The 27527-nt window shown below is 42.9% G+C and overlaps 1 protein-coding gene across 1 annotated transcript; it reads right to left on the bottom strand.

Moving 5' to 3' along the window:
• Positions 1 to 281: 281 nt before the first annotated feature.
• On the bottom strand, positions 282 to 26711 carry ttyh3b (tweety family member 3b). Its single transcript, XM_022208937.2, is given in 17 exon segments — positions 282 to 3298; positions 4935 to 4963; positions 4966 to 5009; positions 6584 to 6757; positions 8624 to 8760; positions 8975 to 9067; positions 9252 to 9344; positions 9543 to 9598; positions 10646 to 10721; positions 10852 to 10880; positions 10883 to 10923; positions 11079 to 11174; positions 11420 to 11640; positions 11728 to 11839; positions 16955 to 17151; positions 24825 to 25010; positions 26097 to 26711. Coding segments are annotated over 16 exon segments (1659 nt in total). The 5' UTR covers positions 24951 to 25010; positions 26097 to 26711; the 3' UTR covers positions 282 to 3163.
• Between the last annotated feature and the right edge of the window lie 816 nt (positions 26712 to 27527).

The following is a 27527-nucleotide window of genomic DNA, read 5'->3' as shown; positions in this document are numbered from 1 at the left end:
AACTTCCAAATCCAAAAAATTTCTTCCTGAAACATTTTGCAAATGTTCAGAAATTTGTTGACTTTTTTTGCTGAATTTTTGGATTTTTTTTCAGACAAGGAAACAATTTTTTTTGGTGCCCATAAGTGAAGACAACAGGAAGGTTAAACACTGTTTAAATCTATCAGTTGACAGTGAACCCCACATTTCCTTGAACATCTGAGTGCACTACACCCTGTTAAAACACTCTCAGTTGCGTCAAAGTCGACACTACAGAAAAAGAAAGTAACAGTCATGATCAGTACGTTAAAGTTGCTTTAATTTCTTTTTTTAAAACATTTATTCCAGGCTGAATGATATCATTACCACAGTTTCGACATGTATATCATTAATATCTTAGTTAAACCATCAGAAAATAAAAACAGCCATAGAAAACATTGTTTGTTTGTCACATCTGTGCAGAAGTGTATTTGAAATCCTGTACATACCACACACACTCGCACATCATCAAGTCTAAAACACGAGCTTGGCTCTTTTGTTCCGTTAAGACACACTGTACCAGATTGGTCAAATCTCAGAGAGCATTGCACAGAACTTCAAATACGACTTTAAGCCAGGTGTGCAGACTACACTGGAATAGTTTTATTAAAACATTGCAAGACAGAGAGTCATTCACCATTAATAAGAGAGGAAAAACGCTGCTCTTGCCTTTATTCTCCTACAAAACAGCTAGCTATTATTTTATCTTTAAAGTCTGATTTTTACAAGACAGAGAAAAAATAAAAAAAACATGTGATATGAAGAGTGTTGTAAGAGTTTAAAAACATTATGAAAGGCCATTTAACAGTGACTAGTCCCACAGATCTTAACATTGTTTGCATCAATGGTGCAAAAAAAACACTGTAAAGTACTAGACCATAGGTAGCATTGTTACCATAACATGGACATTTCCTTTCTAGTAAAATCACACATGTAAGATTGTCTCGCTAATACGAGAAGTGGTCATTGATTAATAATACGATATTAAAATGCTGTACAGGAATGGTGTTTGAATGTTAGGGCTCTGCTCGTTCAGTTACCTACCAGATTCTGGGGTTTGTCTGAAATGCAATTACTACCTACTACATCACCCATAATGCAAATGGTTATCAGTGTGGGAGGGTGTGCAGTTACTACAGCTCTAGATGTGAATGTAAACAGGACAAAAGTAGGGAAAACATGGGATTTATATGATACTGCAGTGTGTATGAAGTGTGTGTGTGTGTGTGTGTGTCTGTAATCCATGTATGTGTTTGTGTATGTGTGTATGTGTGTGTGTGTGCAGCGTCAATGTAGAAATGACTCAGGCTAGATAGGCTGGCGTTCGCTTGTGGCCAGTCAGACACACTTGATCACTGTACTCACACAGAGTAACACTGAGATAGAGCAACAGCCAATCACGCTGCAGTGATGTCACACACACGGGTTCACGACGACTGTTTTTATACACTGTACACAGAGTTTCAGAGAGGGAGGAAAAGCCACTGGCAGTGTCCCAGGCAGTGAGGTTTACTTCTCCAGCTCGCAAAGTCACCTTGAAGAGAATTTGTGCTTGTGGGTTTTTTTTTAAAAAGAAAAAAAAAAACACGATTGATGGCTAAAGGCTGATCCCAGATCAACAATTAATAAAAAAAAAAAAAAACACAGGAAGAAATTAACAGTATAGAAGAATAGAAGAGAATACTACAGTTGGTCACAGTATCACATCCTGAATGTTAGCTTATGATAAAAAAAAAATTAAAAAAATAAAAACACCCACTGTCCTGCATTTTTGAATACTTCTACGTAACAATATTAATCAGGGACAGGATTTTTTTTCCTCCAGGTTTTGGGACAAAAATTTTCTTTCTGTAATGATGGTTCTATTTTTTGTACTGCTTTTTATACTCCTGATCACATCCCTGAATTTAAAAAAAAAAACATGAAAGTTAAAAAAAAAAAAGTCCCTCCACAGTCGTGATCATCTTCTGGGTCCTTGACTGCTTTACATAGCACCTTACGAATGTGTACTCACAACTATCAGTCCACTCCTTCCCTTTTCGAGTGTCTTTTCTGTTCCCTTTAAGCGTCAGTCGGAAGGAAAGCATTCCATGTGACACGACCGGAGGCAGTAGGACAGAATCAGGCATCCCTCATTTAATTATTCAGTTTTTTGGCACAGGTTGAGCCTTCTTGCGTCCACTGTCCCCGACTCCATTTCCCCATAATTCGAAGCAGTTACTTCACAATTCCTGGCTCATGTTCAAAAATGCATCGATCAATGCATGTACTGTATGTGCACCTTAACGAGTACGGAAAGAGACGTGGGCACGCGTTTTTTGAGCTCACGATTCAAGTCTTAGACAACGATGTTAAGCTAAAGAGAGAATGTGGATGTGTTGACACCGTTCGGTTTCTATCTAAACATGGCTTTCTGATTCACTGGCTTATTATTTTATACAGATGAGTGTTCAGTTGGACTATCCGCCTATTTGTGTGTGTTTGTATGAGAGATACAGCGAGAATTTTCATGACAAACACGCAGCACACCACATAACCAGAAAGGATTCAACAGTCTACTTCTTATGAAATCAGAATAAAGCACATGATCACTATATACAGCTCTGTACAGCGGGTGTGTGCTTTGTGTGTGCGCTTGTCTGTGTGCGAGTGTGCGGTCTGAATGTAAAAGCGTCGGAGGGGGGGTTGAGTTTTGAGAGCGGCGAAGATGTCTACACTGGAAGGCAGTGTACAGACTCCAGCGGAGAAAGAGACGGTTGGAAAGTAGAAGAAACTGCGGCGAGGTGCTTTTGTTGCTGTGCATTGTGGGTATGAGGGCTGATCCATCACAGCAGCGGTGGAACGTGTGCATGAAGAGGACGAGTAGAAATAGTGATCGGGTTTGACGGTTTACTTTGGATTGCTGTGAGATGCTGTAGAAGTCGACCTTCAAAGTGCTGTCCTGTGCTGTGGAGCCTGATCCTTGAGTTCAAGCTTGCTGTGTTGTTTCTGGTGAACCGGTCGGTGTCGGTGAAATTCAGTGGACCTGGACAAAGTGGGGTCCTGTTGGTGCTGAAAAGCGCTCAGCTCTGGTGTGAGCGCTGTGTTGGGGCTTGCTGTTGGCTGTGAGAACTGGATTCAGGCAGTACTGGAGTTGAACTGGTCTCTAGTGGACTGAGGACTGTGGTCGGGCAGCGGGGTGAGGCCGGCTAGCGGGATCCAGTTGGTCATTGGGAACGGAACGTCGATTCTGGTCCGGTCGGTTGGTGGCCAGGTACTTTGCTCTCATACTGGAGGTGTACTGAAGAGACAGAGGACACAGAGGAGGAAAGGAAGTGCAAGAGACAAGAATGGGAAACAATGAAAAGTAGGGAAAAAGAGAGAGAGATAAGAAAAAGGGACAGAAGGAAGACACAGACAGCATGGATGGGCTAAAATTAATCCTTATTTATACTGAGGAGAAAGAGAACAATTGAAATGGTCTCATAGTTGGATAGATAGAGAGATGGATAGAGAGATGGATAGATAGAGAGATAGATAGATAGATAGATATAGATAGATAGATAGATAGATAGATAGATAGATAGATAGATAGATAGATAGATAGATAGATAGATAGATAGATAGATAGATAGATAGATAGATAGATAGATAGATAGATACTTGACAAATCCAAGATGGATGACGTGAGACACAAACACACAGGTACAGCAGAAATACTGTGACCAGTCATTTGGACAGCCGGGGTTTGATTACAACAGTCATTTGTTATTATTTCAGCTGATTAGGTCTTGATGATGTTATTGTAAATTAGATGTGACTCATTCATAGTTAGTGCTCTACTTCTGATGTAGTAGGTTAGCCTGGTATGAGTTAGTGGTCTCTTGTGAGCACCTAGCTAGTTAGAGTTGGACGTCTTTGGTTTCCGCATCACTGCAGAAGACAGAAGAGCAGCTCTGCACAGGAAGACGGCCCAGTCAACAGCCCTGTCTAAGAATGATGAATCGTGGCCATTTTGTCGGCTGCTACAGTTCAACAGTGGAGGTGGGGACAGTGCTCCTGTGGCTGTTCGATGGTGAAGGGTGAGGGGCAACAGAAACAGAGGACACATACACCTCGACCAGAAAATGCACACATAGACACACTGTGGGAACAGGGGGAAGGGGGAGCAGGAACTTTAGAGGTTTGGGCTCAAGTTTGCTCGGGGGCAGAGTTGTCAAAAATTATCGAGCTCGACCAGATGGTATGGAGCAAGAAATGCATCTTGAAAGGCGTTAAAAAGTAACCATGCTAGGTTTGTTAAATCAATTTTGCCAGTCCACCGTATTGTAATGTATGCAGTTGTTACTGCATGGAACAACATCCACAACTACAGGCCCAGCAGCACCCTGTCAAAGCCACAACAGTCAGGATCTCTAGTTTTTAAGTGTTTGAAGTTCAGCGAGGTCTCAGAAATGAATGTTGTGTGGTCTGCAAGTTCTCCTCACACAGCACTGACAGCCATGGTGAAACCAACCAGACTTTTTACATCAGAAATAGAGAACAACTTTACATCTAACAACTGTTACACTTATCAAAACAGTCAACCCCCTCTTTTGATGCAAGTGCAAACCCAGCTAACAACAGGCTTCTTTTCAAGCTTCCAGTTATCCCAGGCTGCCAAAATGACCTTCATGAATGCGATCCGTGATCACGGTCTAGTTTGAGCACAGAGGACACTTGCAGTGGTGTAGGGACAGGGGACTAGCTTCCAATATCCACATATAGCATGCTGTGAACACAGCAGAGATAGGATATTTGATCATTTGCCGGTCTTCCTTCATTACAGATAAAATTTAAAAAAAGCCATCTCTGTGAGTTTTGAACTATTTTCCAGCTGCACTGTGGGTATTGGAAGATAGCTGAGGGAGAGTGTGTTCTAGAAAGTGTGCACTTACAGAGGGTGGAGGGGACTCCCTGCCAATCAGGGGGTGTTCTCACACCGAGGGTTCTGAAAGTTTGCGTTCTGGCTCCTGCATTATAGAATAAGAGGTTACTGCATGTGGTCACCCTGGAGCTGAGTTGTTGATCTATTGTTGATCTGTGGTCTGCTCATCATTAGGACATAATGACTCTCTGACAGATGGCCTCTGACAAATGACCTCAATAATAATTACAAAAGACTTAATGCTTGGTACTATATAGCCAGCGGTTAAACACATCTGCCACAGTCCAACATAGGTAATATTCTCTCTGAACAATGCACAAAGCTTTGACTCTCACAATGGGACACTGACTCTGTAAAGCAGAATTTTTATCAGTGTCGGTAGCCACGGGACAAAGGCTTTAGGGGCATATTTTCAATCAAGTTGGTAATTTGTATTGCAACATTCAGTTTTTAACAGATTCAATAAGACATTACACATAAAATATTTATCAGTTAGGCTTTAAATATCCTTTGCAAGCACAATCTAATGGCAGCCAGATAAGAACATATCTGTGACAGAGCATCAGACACCTAAAAACCTGAGACTGGTACTGTAAAGGTCTGAAAAAACAAACACATATGCTTCATCTTATTACTACAAGTTGACACTGTGTGTATGGGAGAACCCCAAAGCTCTAACATTAAAAAAGTACATGAAATAGTCTAAATTATTAAAGATACACAGAGGTATTTTTCGCTTGACTGGTCCTTAAAATGTGTGTATAGCTTACTTCACTGTCAAACCAGTTTCCATAGTTTGCTATTGTAGGATATGGAGCTGATTTGACAGGATTACGTGAATCTGCTCCTTTGGCAGCTAGTTATTTTGAAGCTGGCAGCTGATTCTTATTTTTCAAGGCCAAATTCAATAAACTAGCTTTGACAAAAGAGACATTTTAAGTCTAAGGGACAGTGTAAGTGTCTTTACTTTCAAATCATGTTGGGATGTATCAAAACTGACTATCTGGCAGCCTAGATGGGAATAAACATGTCTACAAACCTGTGAGGTGATTCAGAAAATAGTTACACATAAAAGTTTTGTTCATGATATAAATAATATAAGATTTTCAGTGCACAGGTACTGGCAACTTTCTGATTTATGACTTCAAAGTTACTATATTGTGCTTGATTAGCTAAAAGAGTAACAAGCAGTGGCAGAATATGTATATATTTCTCTCACTCTATATATATATATATATGCTTGTTTCTCATCTGTTTTTCCGCATTCAGAGCAAGCGATCAGTTCTGTGGCAACAGCATGTAACAAGCAGGGTGAAACTTGTAACTTATACTATGCAAGTGCAAACATGATTCTTTTTTCTAACACTGTGGGCTTCAACAAGCAGCCTGGCTGATACAGCAAGCAGCTACGTTTTATCAGCATCAAAGGGAGAGCTAGTGACTGTTTCTAAGTCACCGAGTGACAAATATTGCTAACAGTGTGTCACAATGGACATGCGAGCCATACATTTTTAACAGTAGCTATTCTAACTTATCATATCGCAGGCAGTGAGCATCGCTATGCTGCTAGTCTGGATCACAGGGGGCAAGCATCAGCTACCTACGGCAGGCAGTGTATTGATCCTGCTAGCCTCTCGCTAGCGGTGGATGCTAACTCACATGTATTCAGTGACGGGGGCATTGCTGACAGTGTGGGCGGTAGCGGGCAGGCTAGCTTCGCTACCGTAGCTGGAGCCACAGCTGTAGAGACTGGGCATGTGAACGCGGTACAGGTTATCGTGCACACCGCCGCGGGAGGCACCCGACTCGTCCTCTCCGTCTTCCTCATCCGTCCTTCAATCAGTCAGGGTAAGGGCAGGGCACGAGAGGGCATGATGAAGAGGAGGGGGAAAGGTAGAGGGGAGGGAGATCCGAGAGAGACAACAGAGTGTAAACAAGTGGTTGAAGAGGAGGTTAGGAGAGGGGAAGGTGTACTTGTACTGTCAGGAGTCCCCTGATACAAAAGACTTGGTAAAGCCATGCCTCCAGCCCCAAAGCAGCTGAACAAGAAGAAAAGGAACATGGGAAGCATTCATCTACAAACAAATCCACTACTAAGCACAGTAGAGTCCAGAGCAGACACATGTAGCTGTTTTTCATTGTTGCGTGTCGTGACATAATATTACACTGCAGTGAAATAGTAGACTCTTTAATATCTCAAAGTCCTTTGAATAAGTAGAAACATGCAGCCATTTTCTTCATGCAGTCCTCCTCTATTGACATAAAGGATTTGCTTTTGGTATTTACTGTCCAAGTCGAATCGTTCAAATAGTATCAAATTTCAACACTCCTTTTTCGTTGATATAACTCATGCATCTCTGTGTGCTCCATGGAAATAAAAGCAAAAACATCAGGAAAAAGGAGATAATATGGCTGATTTGGGCAAACCATTTTCAGACATAAAATGGTCAAAAATGTAAAACGGCCAGCAACATAACAGAATGAGGCATCAAATAAGATATGTGCTGATTTGGAAGTTGAATCTCTGGCTACAGAAATGTACTGGATTCTACAATGTAGGATCACAAAGCGCATGCACATGTGCATCTGTAGACCTTAGTATTAAGACTATTTTATTTTCCTCTTTGTTGCTTTGTGACAGTCTATTCCAGCTGTCCACATACTAGTAACGCCACATCAGTCTGGAATGTTTAAAGGAAGCAAAGAGGGAGGGAGTTGTATATCGTAGGCCCCGTGTTAACAGAGACAATAAGGTGGAGGAAGAGTTATTGCCCCGAATGGCCACCAGATGTCGGTGTTTCAGTCATTCCACTTAAAGGGAGTTAAGCTGTGCAGCTCATCAAACAGACTCAGCAGTTGCAGCACAGTCTAATAAAGAACCGACCTAGGGAGCAGTTGTTCTTGTTAAATTCAGGGACATTAAAGTTTACTGCTTAATACCTGCTGGGCCATACATCGGCACTGCTGGTGATTCACATCCAACAAACAATCATAAAACAGCGCTACTATGGCACAGCTGTGTTTAATTATTCAAATCATTCACCGGGGTGAAAACCGTCACTGCATGTATAGAGCTCATTCAGTGATTTTTACCACGGAGTATTTTGGTTGTTGGAATGGGTTGTGTATCTGACCATAAGGTCGTTCAATTTCCTCAGTATCCACCATCATTCGCTGAAGCCCAAAGCATTTCCAAATCAGGACAGGGGGAGAGGAGGAAGGGAAGGAACAGAAGGAGGAAGTGGGGCACAGAAAAAAAAAAAAGTGTGGTGATATCCAGTCTAACGCAAGACTGGTGCTCCGAATCCATAGAGGAGGGGGAAAAAAAGGAGAGATATGTACAAACATAGAAACAAACAATCAGCCACACTGGCAGTGCCGATGGTAAACAATAAAATAAAACTTGCAGAGAAAACTGGATGGTTGCAAAGACAGGCAAGTAGATATACGGAAAGATACAACAGTTTGGGAGGCAAATACACATAAAAGAGTGACATGCATGGGCACCGAGGAGAATCTGTACGGGTCGATCCACTGTTTTCAAGTCCATCAGCTGAATTCAGTTAGACAATTACAGTGAGAAGTTAGAGCTAGTATGTAAGTTGTTAGTGTACAGATTAACGAAAAGACTATTCAGGGATGTAAAGATTGGTGTGTGTCTCATGTACGTGCATGAGAGAAACTGTGGGTGTGTGTTACCTCTTGCCAGGCCAGGTGTGTGGCACACTGCACACAATAGAGGAGAACATCAGAGCGGTGACAAAGGAGAAGAGAACCAGGTAGATGAGACCCTCCACCCCGTCATAGCACAGCCCGGTCAATGCTTGGACGTAATCCTGAGAGGAGAGGAGAGGAGAGGAGAGGAGAGGAGAGGAGAGGAGAGGAGAGGAGAGGAGAGAGGAGAGAGGAGAGGAGAGGAGAGGAGAGGAGAGGAGAGGAGAGGAGAGGAGAGGAGAGGAGAGGAGAGGAGAGGAGACGAGTCAGCTGATAAGAACAAAGTTTGAGCTTTGAGTACTTTTCTCTTTTAACACAACACTCTATGTGACTCACCATGTGTAGGCTGCGACAGTCAACCAGAGCAGTCAGCTGGTGAAGACCAACCTCAGTAGAATTCAGCACAGACTGGATTTGCTCAAGACTCCCCTGCACACACAAAACTGAGGTTACACATGCATGCTCAGATATAGATACCCGCCTGCATGTGCATCCACATGCACGCAAGATAAACACGTGTGCTGGCACTTCTACAGCTGACACTTTCACTGATGCAAATCTCCTCTTCTGTGGAAAAAAAGTGCTATAGATCATTGCACACACACACATATACCTTGGTGTTGGCATAATCACGTGTTGCTGATCTCAGTAGCTCTGCCACATCATCCTGCATCTCCACCAATGCTTTGTGACTCCCTGACAGCCTCTGCAAAACATACAGGGAGACACCAGAGGCACAAACAAAAACAAATACACAAATATATTTTTCAGTTACTGAATTGCTTCACATTTTGATTCTTTTAAATCCCTAGAATCCACTGTTACCAGAAATGCATTCTAATGAAGCAATGCCATTTTTGGATAAACAAAAAGGAAGTGCAACAACACTGAAGAGCGAAGTTACCTGCTGGAATGGGTTAATTTGTCCAGAGCTGCAACTCAGGTAGTACTGCAGGATATCTGAAAACGTGGCAATAAACAGACATCAGTATAAAAATGAATACATTCGGAACAGACACTTAAATGAAAGAAGGATATAAACAGCATGTAGTAAGGCTCTCTAAGCCCAGTTTGCAGTGTTTCCCAGGCATAATTGCGTGTGTTTTTATGTGTATTACAAACGCAACATCTGTGCTCTAGAGCAAACAGATAGAGCGGAAACAACTGACAGACAGCGGATCTCATTACATGAGTGAAAAGAGGGAAGTGAGGGAGGGAGGGAGGGAGGGAGGGAGAGGAAGAAGGGGAGTATTTTGAGAGGTAAAGAGGGATATAAAAGGATGAAGACGGAGAGAACAAATCTGATCAGGATCTTAAATGAAAATGTGAAACTGAGCTGAGATTTTTTTTTTTGCGTCTGGGAGAAGCAGAAGGAAGAGTGAGTGGGGAGTACAGGGTTGCTGATGCATTGCAGTCAGCAGAGAGAGAGTGAGAGCTTTTAGATACCAGAGTGTCAATCAAACGCAATCCCGTCGGATGCACACTCTTGCAGACACATAAACGCACACACTTGTTTCTTAAAATAGAAGCAACGTGTCAGGGTGAGATTCCACTGTCAGTGAGGAAACTGGAGTCTATTCTCGATGTTTCTGCTTATTTACAAACTTACAGTATTTGTCTATAAGGAGTCGACTGATTACAAACCTACCGTTTTACCTCCATCACTTTATTGTACAAAAATGATTATTTGTAATTTTACATTATTTTAACAGTGTAGTACTGCCCCATCCCCAGAGCTCGTAAGCTAAATCTGACCGGTTTAAAGAAACAAATAAAAAACACAATGTTTGATTTTACCTTTATGACAATGTGATTGTGGAGGTTTCATCTATTCTGTGATTGTTTTACTATCTAAAATTTCAGAAGTGGGGAAAATTAGCCTTTAGTTCACAAGATGACCTGGTGCAAGGGTTGGTTTTGAGTCTGAAAGATTTTGGAACACAGCAAAAAAAACATTAAAATTTGCTGCTACCAGTCCTCCAGTCCTGCACTGTTTTGTCCGTATACCTTGGTTGATGACAGCGTTTTCCTTGGTTACCCTGGTGATGTATGTATCTGGGGAAACGCAGAAGTCGCTGGCTGACTGTAAGAGGGAAAGCATACATGACATGTCAGACTACAGTAACATCTGAACACGCTCACTTCAGCAGTGGGTAGAGATTACATCATTGCAGTGCCAGAGAGCTCGGCAATGTTGCCATGGTTACACTTACAGCAGCGACAGCCAGTTCCAGGCCCAGAGACCCCAGCTGATTATCAGAGTCAGTACCCCCAGCAGACATACTCTGAAGGACAAAAAAAATGCATACTTTTAAGGTCGAGATTCTGCGCAGAACACACGACGCGCTTCACAGATTTACATGATGCAGGTTCAGAGTCCACACAAGATTTGTTTCATCCAATAGGAACAACTTTTGAGGTGTGATGTGAAGCAACATACCCAATCAGGGTGCCTCTCGAGTTGCGTATCAGACCGAAGAGCACCAGAAGACAAATGAGTACGTCAAACAGCAGCAGGCCAAGGTATCCCAGCCACCTGTGGTGACATTAATTTACCACAGGGTTTCAGACATATAGAGGATACATCATTCCATTAAACATTTCAACACCCAACACGGAGGGATAACAGAAAGCTGCAAATATACCACAGAGGAAACTTCCCATGTACCATGCTCCCAATCAGATCACCCACTTATTAAGGCTTTAGACTCAGGATCACATGGTGCTTATTCACTGGGCTTTCTACTGGGTCAGTTTGTATAGTTACGTATGCATAGTTACCTGTAAAAGTCAAAAGTCTCTGTCTTGCGGGCCAAGTCCTCCAGGGAGATGTCAGTATTGGACCAGAAGGGAACATCAACCATCAGCCTCACCAGCTCGTCCAGCTGTCCCTGCAGCTTTTGGACGATGGACACGTAGTCGGTCTGCTCCTGAAAGGCTGTTTCTAATTGGACCAAGCTCTCCTCCACTGTCTGGTTTAAGGCTATGGCACTGTCTGACACCTAGACACAAAGCACTGTAATTAGTCATCATTTTATTTGTGTTTTTGTTTGAGGATTTTTTTTTTTTCCATCTAGCAGACAACTCACCAGTTTCTCCACCCCAGATATGGTGCGGTTGGCATGACGGAGGGAGTACGCCAAACGATTGGCTCCATCACTCGACTCCCCGTTTCCATAGAATCCTACAGCGATGCCAGCGCTGGGAGGCAGAAAATATTAAGAGCCAAATGTTAACACAATGACTAATTCATTCTTTGAATAGCATCGCAAACACACACACACCAAAACTGCAGCATTGACAGTTCAGTTGCTGAGTGCAGTTCCTCTGTTAACCAGCAACAGGCGCCACTGGGCTCATGTTTTTTCCTATGGTGTCACCCTAAAGCCTCAGGCAAGCACAGGACAACCAGCAATGATTCACACACACTCTCACACACACACACACTGAGAGAGTCTATGCAATAATTGGGTCACCAGACCACAAATAATATGATCCTTCTGCAGCTCTGCACCCACATTCACACATTACACATGCTACAATATCTGGGGTTCCTGGCCCCAACACCCTTTTCTTCCAAACCAGAGTGCTCCTTAACCATGTTTACACCACAACGCACCCCTCGATCAGCCACCACCGCAGAAATCTTTTTTCCACACTCCATTTCGTCACATCTAACCCCATTTTCCCCCGCACAGTCCCTCCCCGCTATGCTTTATTTTCTCCTTCACCCTGTAGAAGCTCTTGTGCCCCTCTGCCCTCCCTTTGTGCGCTCTGTGTGCGTATGACTGTACGCTTTGTATCGATGATGTCTCTGCACACTACCGCCAGACAGATTTGTAGAGAGAAATTTATGGCCATTGTTGAGGCAATTCATTCTAGCCCATTAGCTCTTGAGTAGCCCCATGTTACAACAGGCTTTATATTGTGTAGATGTGTAGATATGTGTGTGTGTGTGTGTGTGTGTGTGTGTGTTCCAGAGCATTACAATGTACATGTAAAATACAACAACTAACACAGAAGAAAAACACAAGTGAGACAAATGAAAGCACAAAGTATGTCGACCTAAACAGTCTCTTTGAACTCTTCATTTCCCCACTCGTCCCTGCCTCCCACCATCTCACTCCATCCTCCACGTGATGTCACTTTCAATCATCTCTCCACTCCTATTTACTCATCCTCCTCTTCTCTCCAACCACCAGTATTTCTCTCTCTCTCTCTCTCTCTCTCTCTCTCCGTTCCCTACATCCCTCCTTTCTCTCTGCGTTTTTTTTTTTTTTTTTTTTGCTGGTTCAATACCTGCGGCTCCTATCAGGGGATTCCATGACTTTATTAACCAACACATACGGGGTATTCCTGCCAGGAAGTAATGAAATAACACTGGAGAACACACATATAATACCATTACCAAGACCTTTTGCCTTTGAGGAACAGCTAGCCGTTCTGACTGATGCTAGCTCAGAGAGACTGAGCTCTATATTAGTCTTTGCTTTCAGCTAAAACGAACTGACATCACGAGCTAAACATGCTTTGCTGTACCTAAATGAGCGCACTAAAATGTACTTGACTGGAGCTCAATAGATGAGACAGTAAATGCTGTTTGCGATGAAGTCAAGTCAAAACTATACTATATAATCCAACATCAGTGGCACAGCAGAAACACTACAAAAATATGTAACCCCTACTGACTATAAACAGAAAATATTATCAGTAATATCAAGACAGAGTAGCAACTATTGATCATGATAATTATTTGTAGAGAGAGGGCACCTATACTGACTTTAATTAGCAAATAAAGTGTTTACAAATGGCCGTTTTATAAATCACAAAAAATCCTTGCATGAAATCAAGCACTTTTTTTGGATAAGAAGATGATACATACAGGAGGAATGTGAGATAAAATTGAAGAAAAGAAGCACATATGGTGTTTTTTTTTCAGCAGCAGCCGGTCAAGTTATTTACTTGTTGTAATGAATCCTCCATATGTCAGTTTTCATCACTGCTTCCTCCAGTCCTGGATTCAAATTTCCCAAAATAACAGCTCTATATATACACGGAGGTTTTCGTCAGTGCAGTGTACAAATAAAGCTATACGTTAGAACTGTAGGCTACATTCCTTCTGGTCCAACTCACCAGATGAAGGATGTGTGTCTGAGCCACCGCTCATTTGGGTCGGCTTTGTCTTCTCTTCTGCTATCTGTGCGTTACTGTTTTCTTGATGATGGGACAACAACAACCTCTGAGCAGCAACCTACCACTTTGACAATGTCAAGTTTTGCTGAAGATTTCAATGCTGCAATCAGGCTGCCCTGCTATTTTTTTGCTAGTTTATTTGCAGTGGATTATCCATTTTAATGATAGTGCTTATCACCCTGCATGCAAATGTTCCACCACAGCTATTCCAGCCGTCACTATTTTGAGGGAAGCCGCATTCTTCGCTTAGCCCCGCCTACGACGACTGTAATTTGGTTTAAAGAAACATAAACATGCCGGAGCATTTTTCCTACAATAGCAGAATGATGGTGTGGTGCAGCCAGACCAGTATGTTCTACAAAATGGGCTGGCAAAGTCAGACTACGTTCATTCAGTCACAGACAGCTTTGATGCAGCAGCATCCCTGACCTCATGTTACCTCACACACAAATGATTAGAACGACCTCCAGCCAATGCAACATATAATGATGAAAAAAGAGAGCACTGATATCGAATGAATAACACTGAGGTGCTGCCGCTGGTGCTGCTGGAAAAGACACTGAACTCAGATATCCCTCAATGATTTTTGTAGTGAGTAATCTCTTGAGCATTTTTTCAGTTAATACAAAAAATTTAAAGAAAAAAAATCTCCACAGCCCAAGGTGACTTTCTCCAAGCATTTATATTTGAGGTATTGTTATTTTGGGGTTTTTCTAGACTGGAGCATAAAAGAATTTTTATTTATCAAAGGGTCAAAACAAACAGGAAAGTGCATGGATCCCTGTTAAATGAGGTAACACGGTGTCAGCGCCATTACTATGCCTGAACCAATCCTGCTTTCAGTCGTGCACAGTCACCCCCCCAAAAGATTTATTCTGAGCCAGAAAAAAAAAAAAGCTCATTCTTGGAAGGCTGATTGACATTTTCCTAAATGACTGAAGCAATCCATTGACCATTAAATATGTTGATTAGTTTTTTGGTGATCGACTAATCCTTTCAGCACAATGGTAGCAGTCGACTGCAACACACTGCACCTGCACACAAATGGAGGAAATCCACATGTGGTTGGCACTGGGCCAAAAATAAGACATGATGTCATATAAAATGTGGACAAAGAACTGCAGGCGCGCTCACACAAAAGCACGAGCGATCCCACACGAATGCATCCACGTACGCTCAGATTCATATCAAATATTCACTAAGAAATAACATAGCTAATCATAAAATATTAAAACCTCCCAAAAAACACTCTTCAGCCATGAGTCACGCGAATACACACACACACGCACACAGACACAGCTTCCCCTGACTGTATAATTCATTTCTCGTCTCTGCATCAAATCTACTTCTGTCTCCATGGCAACCTTTCTAGGCCAGGAAGAAGGCCGAACAGAGAGAAATAATAAATAAAGGAGGGGGACTAACAGTGAGGGAGGAAAAGTCGGGAGAGGAGAAGCAGAAAGAGTAAATGAAAGAGGAATAGCTTGCGCAATTAGCAGGCCGATATGTTTGTATGCGCATTTTGTGTGCTGAGGGGAGCAGAGTCCACACAGCCCAGGATCTGTGGTGAAAATACACTCTGTCCTGGTGCTGGAGGGCTCGGGTGAAAGACCTCAGAGTGTACACACAGCCTTCAGAGAGTCAGATAAACACAAACAGTGGAGTGCAACCACCTGGCTGGCTCCCAGTTACAACACATGGCTTCAGGCTTAAAGCAAGACAGAGCAGACGTGAAGGCTACAGCAGATAGATTCATGTACATTCATATATAAGGCCGCTGGTAAGTGAAAACCTGGTATTGATGTTTTCAGCTTGATGGAGAAACATTTGGAACGTCTTCTCTTTAGATCTACATATTCATATATTCATTCTCCCTTAATGCATATTCAAAACAATATCATCCTTTCATCCATCTCTGCTCAGGGGTATTTCCTAATTCAGTGGGGTATTTCTGAATTGAACTGGGGATACTGCAATTATGTACACCCCCGACAATCCAGACACCCCTGTATGTGTAGTTTTCATCTCAATGTTTTCTGCTGAAGTGGAAGCATGTAACAGTTGAATGAATCTTTATGTGGCAGAAAGAAAAACAGATACAAAGACATTGAAGGCAAATCAGAAAATCTGTCTCCATCGCATCTTGTATTTTTCAGTAAGTCACTTTTCAATGTTAGTAAATCATATTTTTGCTTCTTTTTTTTTTAAATACAGAGGCCATTTGTGTATTTAAATTGAAAATCTACTTGAAAATAATGCAAGGAGGCATGACTATCAATCCAAGAAGTGAACAGCACTACACATGTAAGTGTACGTTGTGGGACTGTGGTAACTCTGGGAGACAAGCACAGTATTTTCTCGGGGTTTGCAGTCATTTGTGTTTTCATATTACATACATATCACGTGGCAAGGTAGTGATCAATAAATAGTAATATTGTAAGTCTCAATCTCTCTAATTACACGCACTAAAAACTACTTCTGCAGTGTTACGGCAGAATCCGTGACAAATGACATGCATAGGCTTGAGTGAAAAACACTGAAGTGTACCGTAAGAGACTACGGGTGATTATGCACACACACCAGTGACTGTCTGGCTTCAGCTACAGATGCAAGCTCAACAGAAATAGTTTGCTCAGGTAGTAGAGCACACAAAGGTGCTAGGGTCATACAGTGGCAGATGGAAAAGGTAGCACAAGCTGGATGCCAGAAATTAACGGTTACAGACATTTGTGATGATTAACAATGATCGCAGACCTTTTTTTTAAAAAAAAGCAATTACGGCTCCATCGTCAATCGCCGGCCTGATCGCCAACTGGAACTAGCCTAGTGCTTTCTTGTGTAGTTTCAGCGGCATGTTCGGCACAGCTGTACAGCAACCAGCTGTGCCAGTAAATCACTGCTAACCTTTCCTTAACAATCCCCAGAGACAAGTCCAGGCTACAGGGCAACTTGTTAATTGGGGAAGATGATTTAATATATTCACCGTAACTCACTCAAGCATCCCTAATACAACAAATGCTCTAGCCTGTGGCATGGATGCAAAGGTAAAGGGGGTTAAACACACACAAACACAGCTCTACTACTGCGTACAGAGACCTTCCTCTTGTAGGGATAAACTCTCACCTGCAGACGAGTGTGGCGATGATAACGCACCAAGCAGTGCAGCAGCAGTCGGGACTGGGCTGCTGGGAGTGCGTATGGGAGTGTGAGGAGTCGTCACTCTTGCGTCGCCGGCAACAAAGCCAGAAAGAGTAGAAGAGGAGGAAGAGAAGGTCCAGGCCCAAACACAGCAAAGCCACGGCACCGAGCAGCAAAACAGACTACAAAGGAAAGGGAGTGATAAAACAAACAACAAATTAGTGGTTTTATTATGCAGTTTCTGTTTACATCAAACGTTGACCTTGTTTCATTTGGAAGTCAAATGTATTGTGTTTGAGAGCTGCCCTTATCACGGGGAAGTGGACAATTTAGGATGTAGGTTAAGGATGCAGGAAGCAGATTAGCTGATAGGAGCAGAAACCAGATACACAGACGGACCACATGATCTAGCAGACAGACGCACAAATCGTTTCCCTCCCTCCAGTACTCTCAGGCCAGAAAATAGTGGCTGTTAAATTAGCGTTTAATGGATACCATGAAAAATTTGCATTGCATTGTTTTTGCACACCATCAAACACACGCACACCTCCATCGAGGGAGCAGAAACGCTACTGTAGGGGAGCTGTGTGCTCTGGAGACCCACCACACGGATCACACACCCTCTAAAAGCTTTGAAGTGTAAAAGGAGGAAGGGGTGGTGGGGGTGCAGACAGAAGGAGGAGTCAGGGGGAGTAAATTTGGAACAAAAAAAAAGACAGACTGGAGAGACATGCAAGGAAGAAGATGTGAAAGAAGATGACTGAAGAGAACACTAAAAAGGGAGAAGTGGATAAAGACAGAGATGAGGGCTGTTACTGCAATTTGGCGAAAGCTGATGAAATCTTTTTTTATCACACACGCACTGAAATGTTGGTTTTTCTTCTCCCTGCGGGGATGTCTGGAAAACTCATTGTGCTGCAAGACCATGTAGAGACAAAGACACATTTCTGGTAAACCAAAATCTCAACCTGCTAGACTACTTGCAGCAGACAAAGGAATCCTGCTCAGTCTGAAACAGCAGCAGCGAAATTCTGGAGACGCAACTTCACTCTACCTCCAAGATCCTCACAGACTTCCTGGCTTCCCAGGCTTTTTGTAGTGACCTCAATTTTTCCTCACAGCCAGCCAGCAATTTCCCCACCTTCTTTTGTTTAATAAAATACATCAAGGATATAAACTTGACAACATCAAGCGTACATTCAAGGACAATAGAAAAAACATTTGGTACACTAAATCAATGTATTTTTGAATATTTTACTTTGATTTCAACTGCTCCTGACTCATAAATGACTCAAACAATACAAGAAAGGAAACTGAGCTCAACATTTCTTTGGGAATCTCTTGTCGAGGGTTACGTCTACAGCCAAACTAGTGAATCTGTGAGACTGTACTTTGGTACAGCAGTGCTTTCAGCTAAATGCTAAAGTGGGCACAAGCTTTTTCTTTCAACTTTCAGGACGTACAGCGACCCTTACAAAGTACGTACTGTTTCATGCAGTATGAATACAACTGGGGCATACCACTTAATCATAATAATGTGCCTTAAACTTCAACCATCAGTCTTGCAAAATGAGCTGTCATCTGTCTGTGCACCTCTGGTTTGTACTGCGCGAGACACAACGATGTATATGACGTAGGTGTAAAGGATTGTGTGTGAGAATGCCAAGAAAAGCATGCTGTCTTACATACTGCAAAATCTGCCCAGATATTTTAGGACATTGGGGTATTTTTGGCGTACTACATTTGACGTACAGGACAAACTAAATCTTTTTCTGGCACACTATACAGTATGGTAGTATTGGTACTGGAATGCACCCATGCTCACACGAACAATGATTACATGCTGGTGTTTTCTAAGCACAATGTGTACCATATTTAGCATTTAATTTAGCATTTTAGCATGTTGACAGATGCTAATGAGGGCTAAACACAAAATACAGCTCAGGCTAATGGTTGTGGGTTTTGACCTGATCCCATAGTAAGCACATTTACAGGCTTACCATTATGTTTTTGTGGTTTACTAGAATATGTTTAGATGTTTGGACATAATTTTTCTCAAACTGGCACATCTTCTCATCTCTTTAAGGCCCATCTACTGAAAGGTTCAGTCTGATCCGATTGGTCAGCTGGCCTGACAAACGTGAAATACTGTTGGTTAGATACTGTAACCTCAGATCTGTCAGGATAAGCAGAGAGACACAGGCCTTGCAGTAGCAAAAATTTACTTAGAAAACAATGACAGCCTGTGAGGAAGCTGCTCATTCATTGTTTCAGGGGCAGAAAGAGCCACTAGGCAGAATTTAAGTAAATATACTACACTGTGACATAAATAAGTAACGGAAGAGAAGCCTGGATAACCAATGAGCCCTTTCAGAAGAAGCTTTCTGTGTCACTCCTTTATTTGAACATGAGGATTTGTAAGTTTGCAGACACTTGACATGCACTAAAAGCGACAACACGCTAACGGAAAAATTCCAAAAAGCGCCACTTGGGCTCTTTAAGACATCACAAGTTCGTACAATTCATGGCAAGGTTGATACGAATGTCTTTACAGAAATTCATGACACACCACCTAGATGTTGGCGACACACTCTGAATAAATGTGGTGACTGACAGCAGAGAATCCAACGTTGCCATTCCTATAGCCAAGCTTCTGGCTTCGTCAGCATTTCCCGGTAAACTGTGGACAGCATATAATTAAACCAGCAAGGGGCACAGCACCAACATGTGGAGGGCTAAAGCTAATTTAACCATGCTTAGGGGCCATTAGAGCGCAAAAGTAGATTTACGATGCACAGTGAGATCCGATATGCAAGTGGTAAAATGTGAAGAGAGATAAGGCGAGTAATCAAACAGGACGAGAGCATCAGTGTACGTCTACTGTCTGAGGTCTGCCTGGTGTGGCTGTGGCCTGCTGTAATCTTGTAATGGGCTAAATGGCAATACAATTTGAGCTCCAACTTCCACATCTATCAGTGGAAACCTGTGTGTATTTATGATATTGCCAAATGTGTGTTCACTGCGACTGCGTTGTTATTTTCTCATGGAAAGCATCTGTCAAGACAGTGCTGAGAGGAAATCTGTTGATTGCTTTTTTTTCCTCAGACTGCTTCTCCCCCCAACAGTTTAGAGGAGATGAGCGGAGGACAGGAGGAGAGAATCCTGATGGGAGAGGAGGAGGAGATAAGCTCTGTAGATTCCTAGTCTCTGGTATTATCCTACATTATTATCCATAGGCTTAGTGGCAGAGAAGTTGTGCTAGATTAAAGCCATACAGTTCACCACTAATGCAGTGTTGGATCTCTTGTGCATTGAAAATCAACAATAGAGATTAGTACCCTATAGAGTAAAATGCATTAAGCTTTGCAGAACAGGAATGAAACCTCACGCTGCACAATGAAGGCTGTTTTCATGACACCTATCAGAAATCGTGCTTCAGGAATATAAATGGAATGACATAAGTACAGCGACGGGGGGGGGGGGGGGGGGGGGGGGGGGGGGGTGTTTAGCAAAAGACACGCTGGAAGAGAAGGTGGAATATTTTTGCAGAGCTGAAAAAAAAACATTTTCAGTTGGCAAAACAAACTGGCGACATATTAATTGTTTTGCTGGTTCCATGTTCTCAGATGTGAGGATTTGCTGCTATCTTTCGATCGTGGTTCTTCCTGGCTTAGAATGGGCCTTTAGGAGCTGAAAATTTATGACAGTAAGCACAATTGGTCTCATGTTTTGTTGTTTGTATTCTCAAGTCTTCACTTTGGCAGATGTCATTTTTCTCTGGTGGTGGCTTAGAACATCTTTGGGGGGCACCAAAACTCCTATAAGCAGGGAAATAACCTGTATATGACAGTAAACAGAAATTTTGGCCTTGCACTTTTGATAGAAGACTGTTTGAATATATAACCTTGGTTTAAGGTCAAATATCGTTTTAGAAAGTATTTTAATGACCAAAAAGGTATCGTATTAAAAAAATAAGACATCCCAACTTCAAAAGCCTTCCAGGCAGTTCCTTGGCGAATCAACCTCAAGCTGTGCAATTTGCTGCAACAAAAATAAAGACATGCAGTGAACGTTAACGTCTAAGAAGCACGAAGCACTGCATCGACCATTTCTGCTTGATAAATGATTTTAACTATAAACTTGCAGAAATAACTACATAGCTATAACTATAGTAATAAAATTAAAGATTGCCAGTAGTGGTGTGCATATAAAGCAGCAACAGCTGACCCTGGACTCTTGATATCTTTGGACCTAATGGTAAACATGTAATGTGAATCAAGACCAGCTCTGTGAAACCACCTCACCCTCCTCCTGGTTTGTATGACGGCCGTTAGCTTAACTGTCGGGCTGGGGAAACCGTCAGAGCAGATTAAGCGTGGATCAATTAGCTTCTAATAAGCATGGTGAGCTTGGCTGTACATGAGTGTGCTTGTACTTAGATCTAAATGTGTGTGTGGTGTGTGAGTGTGTGCGTGCGTGCATCTACCCTGCTGGAGATCAGCTCGCAGGCTGGAGGAGGGGCTAAACGTTAAACACCCAGGCACACTGATCTACTTCAATCTGTCCATTTAAATGTGTACGTGCACGCCTACGGAATGGTGCGGGAATGTGTCTGAGCTGACAGGATCAATCGCTTCCACTTCAGCGAGCTGTCCTTGCACTCTCCCTGCCTGTGTTGTCTCTCTGTAGTATAGTGGTGCCTAACAGTATCCTCTCAACTTCTTTCCTGAAGCCCTGACTGACCTTGAGTTTACTGTGGTAACATTCACCTGTGTTACTGGGTCAAAGAGCAAACAAAGCACCCACTGCTAAATCCACAGTCAGGCCTTTTGAGTTTTCACTCTCGCACAAAAAAAGCTTCAAGAATGGCATCTTGTGCCTTTGATCCACTTTGATCCTTTTAAAAAATGCAATGAGATAATGTCTTCCACTGTGAAAACTGTAGCACACAATCCAAAATACCAATTACTAACTTACTTTCCCCAGCTGGGAATATGTACGAGTGTGTGTTATTACAGGTCACGTGATTCTTCTGTAATGTTCTGCAGCTGTTTAACTGCGGCTAGTAGCTGACTCTGCGATTCTACCATAATACAAACAGACGCGCACACACACACACACACGCACACACACATGCAATTCCGATGCCTTGCAGAACTTTGGGATAAGAGCTCCTATTTCAGCTCTCCAGGAAAAAAAAAAGAAAGTGTAACAGTTTTCTTAAAAGAAATCACAGAGTCAGCATGCCCAATAAAGACAAAGTCATGAGAGACCAAGTGCTCTCGTGAGTGAGTGAGTGAGTGAGTGAGTGAGTGAGTGAGTGAGTGAGTGAGTGAGTGAGTGAGTGAGTGAGTGAGTGAGTGACGCACTGTGAGAAGAAAGTTTTGAGCAGCTTCTGAGCTCAAAAGCTGAATGCAAATGATGTGAGCCAAATCACATCAGAAAGAAAAACAGTACACAGAAGAATCTCTTTCTATTGTGTGAGACTGTGTGTGTGTGTGTGTGTGTGTGTGTGTGTGTTGTCGTGGTGCGGTGACGGACACAGTGCAGTGAAGGACACTGTGTAGGACCTTGTTTGAATGTGTGTGTGTGTGTGTGTGTTTGTACGTTTCTCAGCTGGATGAGTGGATGCATGAAAGCCTTTGAGACAGATATACTGAGCCAATCTAAAGACGGGCTTCAGTGAAAGAGTGAAAGAAAGAATGAGAGCTTTCTTTCACAACAGACTACAGCCCTCCCTTTCCCACCCCCTCTTCACCCTCCTTCATCACTCTCTCCTCCTCCTTTCTCACTCCCTCCTTCCACCCCATCCAATTCAGCCTCCTTCTTCTTGTTCTTCTCACCCTCAATCCCTCCCTCCTCACGTCTAGCCAGAATTAACGATTTCACCCTGAATAGGACCCCTATATTCACCCACACATACACACACATACAATAACACACTCGACGCCCGAGGGAGATTTGTGACCTCACCTCAACAAACAACACTGAGTGCTAAAAACGCACTGACACAGAAAGTGAGCATACTGTACATGGCACACATCCACACGGCACATACGATATATAGAATACGCACAGCAACTGTACATGCAAATGATGCACAAACAAACATGTGATCATGGTGCAGAATGCTCACTGACATAGAAACAGCCTCATCTGCTAAAATATGTCAGGATGTAATTAGTCTAAAAAAGGGGTCCTTAAAATTCCAGTGAGCACACACGCTGACAAACACACACACAAAGGCCCTTAGTTTAACGCTGAATAGCTCGCAGGAAGTGGCTATTTGGCAATTTAGAAGCACCTCCCATGGCTCATCGAGTCTTCTCTCTCTCCTCTCGCCTCCAATCAGTCTCTTTTTATCTTTCTCCCTCCTCCTCCTCCTCCTCTCTCCAGTTCTCGTCTCCCTCCCTTGCTCATGGCCGTGGGTGCCTTCCCACGCTCGGCTCTTGAACTTGCAGGCCCTCCCTCCTCTCCCTGTACATGTCAGCAAGCTACATTGAGGGGCGACCGTGGCGCATGAAATGTGAGATTCTAAACGATGTGCCTTGGCTTTGTGTGAGCTGCTTGGGCTGCGCTTTCTGCTGCAGAGACCTGGAAGTCACCTTGTTTGAGGATTCTAATGAAATGCAGCAAAACTGGGCCAAAGCCCCCTTTTGAGATAGAGCTGCTCTAGAAGGCAGCGTTGTCGACTAAGGTGGTGTTTAATCAAAGAATGACTGCAATTAGTTTTATGCTTTAACTAATTTTAATGATTCATTTTTCACCTGATTATTATTAATTCATTTTTAATCCAATAAAATGTCAGAAACTTGTTTAAAAAAACAAAACAGTACATCCCAGAGCTCCAGGCATCGCCCTCAACTTACTGTCTTTGTTAAATTGTTGTTCTATCCAAGCCCTTCGCCATGGCCAAATGAGATCACATTTACAATAATATTAAAACTGAAACATCCTCACAGAAAATGTCTGGCATTTTGGCATGATAAACAAACTCACTTAATAACAGATTAGCATGATTGTTGGTGACTATTTTCTGTACACTAACTCCTCCATTTGTTCCCACACTTCTGATGGTGTTTGAGGAGCCAAACAATCAGATTACATATGTGCACAAGCTGCAAGCAGTTTTACAAATTGCTTCGCTATAACAATTCCCAAAGAGACACATAAAAAAAATACTATAAAATAAAACTATTTGGTGCTTTCTCCGTTTTCTCCCTGTACCAATATTCATCTAACAACCCCTCAGATTTACAACTATTTCAGGCCCTGAATCAGGGGTTAGGAGCCAACCCGACAATTTTACAAATGAACTTATAGTTTCTCCACTTATTTGTCCAAAACAGTGAAGCTGGGATAGGTTCGCTGTCTTGATCTCTCTCTCTCTCTCTCTCTCTCTCTCTCTCTCTCTCTCTCTCTCTCTCTCTCTCTCTCTCTCTCTCTCTCTCTCTCTCTCTCTCTCTCTCTCTCTCTCTCTCTCTCTCTCTCTCTCTCTCTCTCTCTCTCTCTCTCTCTCTCTCTCTCTCTCTCTCTCTCTCTCTCTCTCTCTCTCTCTCTCTCTCTCTCTCTCTCTCTCTCTCTCTCTCTCTCTCTCTCTCTCTCTCTCTCTCTCTCTCTCTCTCTCTCTCTCTCTCTCTCTCTCTCTCTCTCTCACATACACAGCATTGATCGATGCAGCGAGGGAACCCACAACTCTCTGGTAGCACGACAGCCTCAGTCACCACTTGGCCACTCTACTGTGAAATTACAGTGTGGGCAGGTGGCAGGAGGTAGGATGATAAGGTGATGCTGCATGATGAAGGGGATGATGAATTCTGAGTGGGAGGCAATTATTCCTCCGTACTTGTCTTACCTTCTGGTACTCAGAGTCCTCCGGCCTGAAGTCACTGCTAACCATTTGGAATTCGATGTTGAAATGAGGCAACCGGTGGAGCAGATTCACCCACCAGGGCGGAGAATAGTTCACCACGGCCGCCATCCTGATGCAGCTGCCTGCCGGCTGTCACTTCACTCTCTAACCCGATTCCTCACGCGGACACTGTGGAGAAATTCACGACCACCTGTCATGGCTTTGTCACAGCTGGCGAGCAACTTTTAAAGTCATAATGAATGAAAATGAAGGTACAGCATGCACAGTCTTTGCTGATAATGTCACCAAAACCTCAAACCCTGCATCCATGACAAACATGCAATGAACAGGTTAGTATAATGCAGACAGTCTTAATTCTGCAAATAAAACACTCATGCAAAAAGTATCACATTTGCCAGCTTATGCTCAATAAATGGGTACAATAATAAATTTTTTATGATTTGCATCAATAATAAAACATTTCAGCTGTAAAACACAGGGGTAACCCTCCTTCTTCACTATAAACAGGCAGGTCTTTACTAGACACACCTGGATGGGTGTCTATGTGTGTTGCTGAAAAGGCAAAAACACTGCAATATGACATACTGGTCGACTTCAGTTTGCAGTGAAAGCTATTCATTATGAGCTGCAAGATTATTCTTCCATTTAAAGCTCGTCTTCCTTTGCAGATATGAGTTGTGGGTTACATCCTCTAAATTTGTCATGCAATGTAATCATGATAACTGTGGGCACCATGTTAGTGCCATGCAAGAACTACCACCAGCGAAGCATTACGTGTCTACAGAGGGACTAATTGTTATGAAAAGCAGTTTTAAAGAGGATATTGTGAGCAGGCATTGAAGCTATGTGGTAATACGGTGCAAGAATCACTGCATGACAATGGTTGACATGAACCTCGCATCAACCAATTTACGCCCATACTGCAAAACACGGGCTCCGGCAGATAACGGCGTTTGGACGGAGAAATGGCCGTTATTTAAAACCCAAAACATACCTACGTCTGCTTCTGTTGTGCTGAATTTACGGCACCAACACACTTAGGTCAGCTCGGTCGAGGGTAGCCTTTCAAATTAACGACGTATTTATTCCGAATCAGTAAAATGTTAGCAAACTGGGATTAGCCAGCGTTAACCTGCTTTGTCCGTTAAAACTACCGCAGTCCCGCTGAGTCGTCAAGGCAACCGGGAGGAGAACGGGCAGGCTGTGGGCATCAAAGCCTCGGTGTCGGGGGTAAGGAACCGTGTTACCACCTACCTGGTGAAGCACAAGCGGATGCAGACTCTGGTTTCGTGTTGTCTTGGGAGTCCAGACCGGCGTATCTTTCACCTATTGTCTTCCCAGATCCGGCGGTGGATTTGAGCACGACAGCCTGCTGCATCAACGCGGCCGTACCGAGCTAGCTGCAACGGCTGCAGTCCCAACCACATTGAAAACAACGGAATCACCGACCCGGTCCGCTCACATCTCACCGCGACGCCTTCCCCGTTTCGGCTACCTTCCCCCCCGACAGCAGCAGCAGCAGCAGCAGCACGACGGCAGATTAGGGGTTAAACTCTGTGACCCGCAGCCGAGTATCTATCTCTTTCTGACGGCCCCTCCGTTGTCCTCCTTTCAGCCGTGACGGTTTGCGCTTGTCCCCACTGTTCCCACGATGACCGTCGGTTCAGTGCGTTTACCGCTACGGAGCTTCAATGGATGATATTGTTGGAGCGTGAAGCAAACACGGCGTTTAAAAAGCCCCGGAGGACGGGGCTTTGCGGCAGCTCCGGCTCTCTGGATGTGTGTCTGTGAGAAAGAGAGGGAGCAAATGCGCAAAAAGGCCTCCCCCTGATGTTGAGATGATGGTAGTACACGTTACAGTGCACAGATTTACTCTCCTCCAGGGCTGAAGATGGTTTAAAAATGACAGCATGCAGTGTTGGAACGAGTATTCAGAGCTTAAAGTAAAAGTACCAACACAGCAATGTAAAAATATGCAACTACAAGTAAATGTCCTGTTAAAATGTCCAAGTCCTCGTTTAGTTTATCTGACTGACAGATTATTGAATTTCCCTTGGGAGTAATAAAGTATCTATCTATTTTAGCAGCATAAAGGAGACCAACACAATATTAGGTGGTCATAATGTTATGCCTGACAGTTGTCCATACAGGGATAACAAATAAATCTGAGGGCTGGTCACTTGATTAATGGGGAAAACAAGAATTCTGATACACAAATCAGTTTCTGGATTGGTGAGATACTGGATAATTTGATATGTTTTAACAGAAACGATATTGCTTTTCGTAAATCATGAGGTCAAATTAGATTTTTGGCAATTTGCACACACCAACAAGCACATATTATGTGTTCATCAGACTCGTGCACCACTTTCATACATGCTTGCATTATTTTTGATAGTCATCGCATGTGAGCAATAATAGTTTCTAAACAGCATTTGGACTTGTTGCAGTAGTTTATGTAGTTTACTCAAGACATCTGGAATGTGAAACCGACTACACACAGTTTTTAAAGATGTCAGAGACTACAAAGGTTAGAAACCAGTGAACTAATCTCCAGCAATGTGTTGTTCTCTAAGAGCTTTTTATATTGGCTATTGTGTAAATCTTTGTCTTAAAAGTAGCTAAAGCTGTCAATACCTGTACTGGAGCAGAAAGCACAATATTTACCTCTTAAATGTTGTGGAA

The sequence above is a fragment of the Acanthochromis polyacanthus genome, chromosome 3 (genome assembly GCF_021347895.1).
Source record: "Acanthochromis polyacanthus isolate Apoly-LR-REF ecotype Palm Island chromosome 3, KAUST_Apoly_ChrSc, whole genome shotgun sequence".
Lineage (NCBI taxonomy): Eukaryota > Metazoa > Chordata > Actinopteri > Pomacentridae > Acanthochromis > Acanthochromis polyacanthus.
The sequence above is the reverse complement of the archived record's forward strand: the minus strand, read 5'-3'. Positions and strand labels throughout refer to the sequence as shown.